Source organism: Cebus imitator, unplaced genomic scaffold (assembly GCF_001604975.1).
Source record: "Cebus imitator isolate Cc_AM_T3 unplaced genomic scaffold, Cebus_imitator-1.0 Scaffold343, whole genome shotgun sequence".
Classification (NCBI taxonomy): domain Eukaryota; kingdom Metazoa; phylum Chordata; class Mammalia; order Primates; family Cebidae; genus Cebus; species Cebus imitator.
Window position 1 is genome coordinate 965,799 of NW_016107658.1, and position 8,457 is coordinate 974,255.

The 8,457-nt window shown below is 40.9% G+C and overlaps 1 protein-coding gene and 1 non-coding gene across 5 annotated transcripts in view; one reads left to right on the plus strand and one right to left on the minus strand.

The window, feature by feature from the left end:
• Positions 1-3,385, minus strand: part of CSTF2 (cleavage stimulation factor subunit 2) — a 23,684-nt gene extending 20,299 nt beyond the window's left edge. Inside the window, exons 1-4 of one of the 4 annotated variants that reach the window (XM_037730421.1) lie at positions 3,006-3,385; positions 1,858-1,936; positions 1,352-1,521; positions 344-480 (exon numbers count right to left, since the gene is read on the minus strand). In XM_037730421.1, coding sequence (XP_037586349.1) covers positions 344-480; positions 1,352-1,521; positions 1,858-1,936; positions 3,006-3,063 — 444 coding nt within the window. In that variant the 5' untranslated portion in view covers positions 3,064-3,385. The other 3 variants (XM_017505863.2, XM_017505865.2, XM_037730422.1) reach the window with 3 other exon arrangements.
• Positions 1,018-1,150, plus strand: LOC119467875. The gene has a single exon (XR_005196514.1). It is a non-coding gene; the product is annotated as a small nucleolar RNA SNORA9 (small nucleolar RNA).
• Positions 3,386-8,457: the final 5,072 nt, after the last annotated feature.

Sequence of the window (8,457 nt, forward strand, 5' to 3'; positions counted from 1 at the left end):
AAAAAAAAAAAAAAAACACCTTGGTCATGGCAAGCAAGAGAAGAAAGAGGCATTTCAAATACTGTGATACGGTCATTTAGGAAAAAGGCCAAATTTTAATATCTACATCTGACATCTACGGGCCACAAAACCCAGCTGGATTGTTTGGATAGCTGTGTCTCTGTACAAAAATAGAAAGCTCTTTGTACAAAATGTCAAATATATTGTGTACATATAGAATATTGAAGGTGCAAGAAATGGTGGTCTACAGACAATTTCTATTTGAGCTCAGGGAACTAATTCAATTAACTCCTTGAAAACCTGATGTGATTTGCTTTATTCATAACCTAATGCCTCCTCCCACCTTCATTTGTTTCATCAGCTCAAACATCTGCTCTGGTGGAAGGCTGGCAACTGCTTTGCTAATGGACTCAGGGGCATCCTCAGGACTGATGGTCTCTCCATAAGGTGACTCAATGACAGGGGCACCAGTGCCAAGGCCTAATCAAGAAGAAAGTACAAGAGAGTTAGGGATGCAAAACAAAAAGCTAAATCATTTCAAGTATCTAATTTTCTGGGCTGCTGTAAGAACCAGCTGATAATTTTAGATTCTCCAGAGCTGAGAAATAAATGATTTGAAAGCCTCTTGTTTCTGGGGAGAAAAATGAGAGTGTATTTTCTGTTCTCAGAGGAAAGCTGGGGATCATGATCACATGGATGGATAATGTTAACCTAAGTTAGAGAACTGGGCACATTGACTTCTTTGGACAAGTCATTATAGAAACAAAAGGTTAAAACAGAAAAACATGCTAATTTGAAAAATTCCTGGAAACACAGTGACAGAAATGACTAATGCCATAGTTAGTACTACTAATGGCTTAATAAATTTGAATTAATCTTTAACTGGAAATCAACTCCTTAGCAACGGAAAAATTTGTTTTCTTTTTTTCTGTGACAGAGTCTTGCTCTGTCGCCCAGGCTGGAGCAACTGAATTATTTCTAATGTCAACTTTACCTGTTTCTTAAAGATACACTTACTAGCAAGACTCCAGCATGCTTGGGTCTGCAGTGACCCTATGCATTCCTACAGTGCTTGCCAGAGCAGTTTTGAAATGGTTTGAGGCCTTGCCCTGCTCCATCCAGAGCAAGGGTATAGAAATTTCAGAGAATTGCTTCAAAAAAAAAATTTATAAAAAAATTTTTGAAAGATATATGTAATACTTACCTAACTCAGGCACATCATGTCAGTCAAGTAATAAACAAGCTGTGTGGCTAACCATTTCAGCATATTCTAAAACTTATCAGAAATGGAAAATCTTCATTGTTACATCTTTACTAACTCATACTGCATACAAGTTGGATTTGTACTTACTCTTCAGCTCTTCTTTGTTCTTTTCACTGGCAGCATTATCTACTCGAAGTGCTCTCCCACTGAATTCTCGCCCATTCAGGTTCCGCATGGCACTAAGTGCTGTCTCTTGGTCCTGGTATTCACAGAAGCCATAACCCTTTGGCTTTCCTGTCTCTCTATCATATACCAATCTGGAGAGCAGAACCAAGTATCAGGAACAAATGTTACACACATACAGGGTTCCTGCTAACACTGCCATGCTTTAATTGGGCCCACTGTAACATAAATAACCTTATAGCTCTGACTGCCTCACAGAAATATTTTAAGAAACATTTTTAATGAAAAAAACATTTTAGGTAACAGTAAATGTCAATTGTATAGTATATACATTATATCTCAATAAAGTTGTTGCAAGAATGCAATGTATGTGAAAAGTCACCAGTAAAGAAAACCTGCCATTATTACCACTAGTCAAATTAGTGGTGATTTTTAAGAAGCTCCCACCATGAAGTAAAAAGGGATCTCACCTGAAACTAACAACAGGTCCAACCTCAGAAAAGATGTCCTTCAACTGCTCTTCAGTAGCTTCATAAGGAATGTTCCCCACTAAGGAAGAAAATAAGTAACAATAAATTCTGAGTTTATAACCTAGATCTTTAGTGAGAAAGAGTATTTGTCTATTTATATCATCAAATATGTAACAACTGGCTCAAAATAATGTTCTCCAATTCCAATTCCATTGTATTTCTTCAAACCTCTTAACAAAGGAAATACACCACTGAGACTAAATACAAAATGTGCAGATACTCCTAAATGTTAGTTCTCAGACTGATCTGACAAGTGTTAGATTTTTCCTTAACTTTGGTGAAAATAAATACTAAGGCACTGGTATTTACCTAAAGTGTGCAAGTCTCATCAGTGACTACAAAATATAACAATGTTATTTAATATAATTTTAAAAACAGGTTCATATGTATTTCTACACATACAACATTTAAGGGAGAATGACCATGAATGCAGTGGAGGATGTTTAAAAATTATTCTAAATCACTTTGTCATGTCCCTTTCGAAAGGTTCTTTAAAACAATCACATTTAAAAAAAAAAATAACAACTTATTTCAGCCAAAAAGATAACTCAGAATAGTTTCAATCCTTTTTAAAATTCCTCTGAGGAGGTCTTAATAGATCATTCATTCATTCACTTACAATCCATCTCAGGACACCAGGTGGCCGCTACCACTACTGATGAACTAAAATGTCACAGGCACAAAGCAAAGTATGAAAGTACTTAGGAGAGGGCAGGAAGTGAACACTAGGATCTATAGCCTGGGCATATAGTCTGTATTCTGGGACAGAAGGTGAGAAGTAGTACGGGACGGTGAGGAGCTGTTGCCATGCACCTTCTCTTCTAGAGAATAATTAAAGCTCATGAAAGGAGAAACGCACAGAAGCTGAACGCTAGTCTAACTTCCCCAGTGATACTGCGGAAAGGCTACGAGACCTCGGCAGAATGGGAACATCTCTTTGCTCACGAGTCCACCAGGTTGGACGCCCTACAGGATAGGCAGGGAGAACTGCACTCCCGAACCACCATCGGCTACTGTAGCGATTCGTGAGATGGGAGGTGTAGAGGGGCGTCCCTCCCCGTTGCTTGGCTGCAACGAATTCCTCTCACCGAACACAGAACGTAGAGAACGATCCACCGCTGGGTCTCTCACAGTCAAACCCGCCATAGCTCTCTTGATTCGGCTTCCGGTGCATCAAAGCACTCTTCCGTACGGAGCAGAAGCCCAGCGCTGACCACGCTTCCGTACGGCGCGTGAGCCGGAAGTGCCTGGGCGTAACGGACTCAGAGCCCGTCCCCTAACGACATTCTATTAGCTGCTGGCGCGTGTTGCGTCCACCGGAGGACTAAATCCCCACCCTGAGATAACTTCGTTTCGAGCCAAATTCAGCTGAGTCCAGGCTAATTTGAAGGCTTTCAGCCTGCAGACTTCCTTGCTATTTTCTCTTAAGTTGCTGCAAGTACTCGTCAACCACAATAAAGATGGCAGCAGCGGCTTTACCATGGTAACAGGGAAGTCCTTTGCTGACAACTGTGGCGCTTGCATTTTAGTTCCGCCCTTTCAGGGGAGGGAAATGCTGGGGCCCGTCCCAGAAGCGTGCATATTATTTGCTAAAGCTGTGCGTGTATGGAGTGAGATGAGGAAAGGGCATGCCAACCGAGAGAAACATAGCTAAGAAATGGGAGAGGTACAGACCTTTGTCTGTTCTCGTGTAGCCCGTGGGCTCCATGTGGTTCGTGGTGGGGCGGTGCGGCGAGGGATTCTGGCAGGCAGAGTATTGGAAACAGAACAGAAAACATCATTGATCTGTTTTTCCACACTTTGATGCCCGCGCTCCTGGGATATGGCATGCAGGACAGGTCGTTGTATCAACCCGAAAAGGCAGACCCTGCCGAGGTTGGAGGAAAACCATAGGTCACCTAAGGAGGACAGGGTTAGAGGAGGGGCAAAGGAAGGAGCCAAGAGCGCCACCTTTTAGGGACTTGTCTGAAAAGGGAAGACAGTAAAATAACCACGGAATTGGAGGCACGGACGTTTTTTGAATTCCACATGTATTAAAAGTATACGAAATAGGATAAATAGAAAAAATTAAGAAGTGCTACTTTACACCATGGAGCATATCATTTCAAGAAAGTAAGTCTGGTAAGGATGGAAAGTTTCAGAAGAGTATCCCCATTTCTATGACTGTGGAGTCCCACTTGAAATCACTGTGTCCAAGAGGATACCTTGTATAATGGAATAGTGCAAAACGAGATGTCCAGCTCTGTAGAAGGCAGTTTCAAAGAGTTTTGGTGTGAGTCATTGTTCCATTGTGGTGAACTTTTGCTAAATGCATGGTATGGTCGAGTATATATCTAACCCAGTGTTTCGCAAACTTACATGAACAAAAGATTCACCTGGGGTCATTAAGTAAGAGTATAGATTCCTGGGGCTCCACCCAGCCCTATGGAATGGGACTCCAGGGAAAGATCTTGGGAATCATTATTTTTAAAGTGCCGCTGGTGATACTTAGTGTTAGGTAATTTGAGTAACATTGTAGTTATTGAGGTACCTTTATGGCAACATTAAGACACCCATGCTTTCCTTCTTTTCTTTTTCTTTTTCTTTTTTTTGTTTTTAAGTCTTGCTTTGTCGCCAGGCACCAGGCTGGAGTGCAGTGGCGCGATCTCGGCTGACCGCAACCTCCGCCTCCCGGGTTCAAGCAATTCTCCTGCCTCAGCCTCCCGAGTAGCTGGCACTACAGGCGTGCACCACCACGACCAGCTAATTTTTGTATGTGTTTTTTTTTTTTTTTTTATATAAGTAGAGACGGGGTTTCACCATGCTGGCCAGGATGGTCTCTATCTCTTGACCTCGTGATCCGCCCGCCTTGGCCTCCCAAAGTGCTGGGATTACAGGTGTGAGCCACCGCCCCGGGAGGCACTCATGCTTTCTTATGAAATTTCCCTTAAAGTAGTTCTCAACCCTTACGGAGGAGCATGTTTGGAAATGTACAGGGGCATTTTCAGTTGTTGCAAAGACTACTACTAGGGGGAGAGGAGCCAGAGATGATAAATGGACCGCCATGTCCGGGGCAGTTCTGCACAATGAACCCCTCCCCCCATTGAATGCCAGTGATGTCTCTCCCTTTGAGAAACACTTAATATCAGCCATATTAGACCAAATGGACCCTGGATCTGAAGGCTATGTTGCACTGCCAGCCTTGCATAAATAATTTGTACTTTAGCCTTCTTACAACTGTGTAGCTGATCCCAATGAGTTAGTAATAATCAAAGGTAACATTTATTAAGCACTTGCTCTGTCCTCATTGTATTAGTTTTCTATTGCTGTGTAACAAATTTCCACAAACTTAGTGGCTTACAGCAACACTCATTTATTAGCTCACAGTTCTGTAGGTCAGAAGTTTGGGTGGACACGAGTGGGTTCTTTGCTTAGGCTCTCACAAGGCTGAAATCAAGGTATTGGGTTCTTATCCCAAACATTTTTTTTTCTTCTTCTTTTTTTTTATTATACTTTAAGTTCTGGGGTACATGTGCAGATCATGCAGGTTTGTTACATAGGTATACACGTGCCATGGTGGCTTGCTACATCCATCCCCCCATCATCTAATTAGGTATTTCTCCTAACGTTATCCAAGCTCATTTTTCTTGTTGGCAGAATTTGGTTCTTTGTGGTTGTAGGACCAAGGTCCTTGTTTCTTTGCTGGCTGTTGGGTGGAGGGCTGTAGCTCTTAGCTCCTAGGGGCTTCTTTTTGGTCCTTTCATGTGGGTTTCCACATCTCAGAGCCAGTGATGGCACTTTGAAGCCTTCTTTTGCTTTGAATCTCTGACTTCCTCTCTTTTGACAAGCTGGGGAGACCTCTGCTTTTAAAGGGCTCTTGTGCTTAGGCAAGGCCCATCAGATAATTTCCCTGTATTAAAGTCAACTGTGCTATGTAACAACCTAATCATGAGAGTAAAATCCATTATAATCACAGTCTTAGGAATTATGCAGGACAAATACATCAAAGGGTCAAGGAATCTTGGAGCCAGTCAACTCTACCCATTTTATTGATAAACTTGTCTAAAGAAGTTTCAGTAACTTTCCTTAGGTCCCACAACAAGTGGCTAAGGCATGGTTTGAGCTGAGGTTGCTCTGGCTCCACAGACTGCTTAATTGTTATGTCTCCTGCCTCAATATAACTGAGGAAATATGGATGGCTCAGCATATTTTGTCACTGTTTTTGGGAAAGAGTATAGAACATGTGACCTGGTGTTGGTGAGTCCGTGGCTCATAACAATGAGCTACTCAAGAAAAGGGTGGGGGACTTAGCCAGGGCATGTTCTGCTATCATCAGCCATCTGTGGAAAATATACTATTGGTTCTATAACTTCAGCAACCAACTTCACTCTGCTGGTTATAAAAGAGGAGGTGTGTGCAAGGGATGTATCCTAGATGCTTGCTTTTTTGTCTTTAGATTTCACTTATAGACTGTGTGCTAGTGATTCTTGCCTTGGTGCCTGTCTGTGAGAGTCTTTCCCTTCATTGAGATACTACCTGAGTGACAGCATTTCTTTTGCCTCCAGTTAATAGCAAAATGAAGATAGATGGTGGGATGTTTCATGCTGTTGTTGGTGTTATGACTGAGCCTCAGTTAACAATATAAGTATGGTATGAAAAGGTAGGGGGAACACAAGTAAAGAAGCATTTCTCGAAAAAACGAGACTAAATATATAGCATAAATGTTATTTGGGGCTTTGAATGGAAGAGAAAGGGTACCTAGTGGAGAATCAAAGAATTTGCGAGACAGCAGTCATGATTTGTGGAGCACTGGCAGAAAACTTTGTAGAAAAGTCCTGAGTTCTTATACAGTCTTGTCGATGACACTAAGAATCTTGAGTGAGGTAAACATAAGTGAAACAAGCAAAGATATTCAAGACTGTGAGGGCACAGAGACTTGGGTTATTTATTCCAGTCATAGAAGGTTAAATTTCTAAGACTAGGGTAGATACTACTTAATGTTTAATCCATGTTTAAACCTCTTCAAAGAGTCATGGAATAAAATTCCTCATTGTTGTCACAGGGGTTATCTGGAAAGGCAGCAACTTTGAGATAGTTGTCATTGCATGAAAACGGTGTCAGATGAGACCAATAGTATTACTTGTGTGGAGAAATCTTCAATGAGCAGCGCCTGCAAGAGCTAAGGAAACTTGTAGCTAGAGAGCACTTGGATGCTGACACAGATCCTGATCAATATCAGGATGAAGATATCAATTGGTCTGCTCTCTAGAAAGAAATGTCATTCTTAAGTTCTGCACTGCTGCATTATCAGGCTGGTTCTACAGAAATGTCTCTACTTTCTGGGAATATTTGAGGGTTCAGCCCTGAGGCTACTCTACAGAGAGTTGTCTGGTCCATCAAAGCTGGTCATGTTTTAGCATTTTCATTCTTTATTTTTTAGCTAATTAATTTTATTCTCAGTGCATACTATGTATATTTATTTTATTCCTTTCCCAGAATCCCATTCCTTCAAAGAAGGTTCAGAGTTGTTCATCTGTTCAAAGGATGTGTTGTGAGATATGTTGTTTGGTAGAAGGCCAGGGCATTCAACTGAATTGGAGGAAGATTTGCCCTATCCTTGGCCATGGCATGGTAACCTTTTATTACTGAATGAGGACTGCTTCCAAGCCAATCATTGGGAAAAACTGGGTAAGAGGAGGTAGTCTTTGAGTTTTTGTTTTGTTTAAGAACTAGAACAATAAGATATTGTTGGCTAGCACATGGCATCCAGGGTTTAGCAAAATGAAGATGGATATTCACCAGATAGCACTCAGACTCATACAGTGTGCTGTTGGATAAGTGTGGCGGGTAAAGCATGTGGATAATGGTATCAGATTGGGGACAATGGAGTGATAATGACTAAGAAGAGATAACCTTTGTGAAGGGCTGTATAGATTACAAGGCTTTTCTACCTGGATCTCATGTGATTCTCACAAAACCCATTAGATTGTTTTCATATGTTACCTTTTTTTGGTAGTAAAATGTATATAACTTAAAATATACCATTTTAGCCATTTTTAAGTGTACAGTCCAGGGTCATTAAGTACATTCATATTGTTGTGGGCCAATCTCTACCAGCCATCTCCAGAAATTTTTTATTTTCCCAAAATGAAACTCTATACCCATTAACTGCTAACTGCCCATCCCCTCCTCCCAGCCCATAGCCACAACTGTTCTACTTTCTGTCTCTATGAATTTGACTACTTTGGGTACTTCATATAAGTAGAATCATACAATATTTGTCCTTCTGTGGTTGGCTTATTTCACTTAGTATAATGTCTTTAAGGTTCATCTATGTTGTAGCATGTGTCAGAATTTCTTTACTTTTTAAGACTGAATATATATATATATATATATATATATATATATATATATACATATACATATACACACACATACACACATCACATTTTGTTTATTCATCTGTTAATGGACACTTGGGTTGCTTTCACCTTTTGGCTATTGTGAATGACACTGCTATAAACGTGGGTATACAAGTATCTCTTTGAGTCCCTGCTTTCA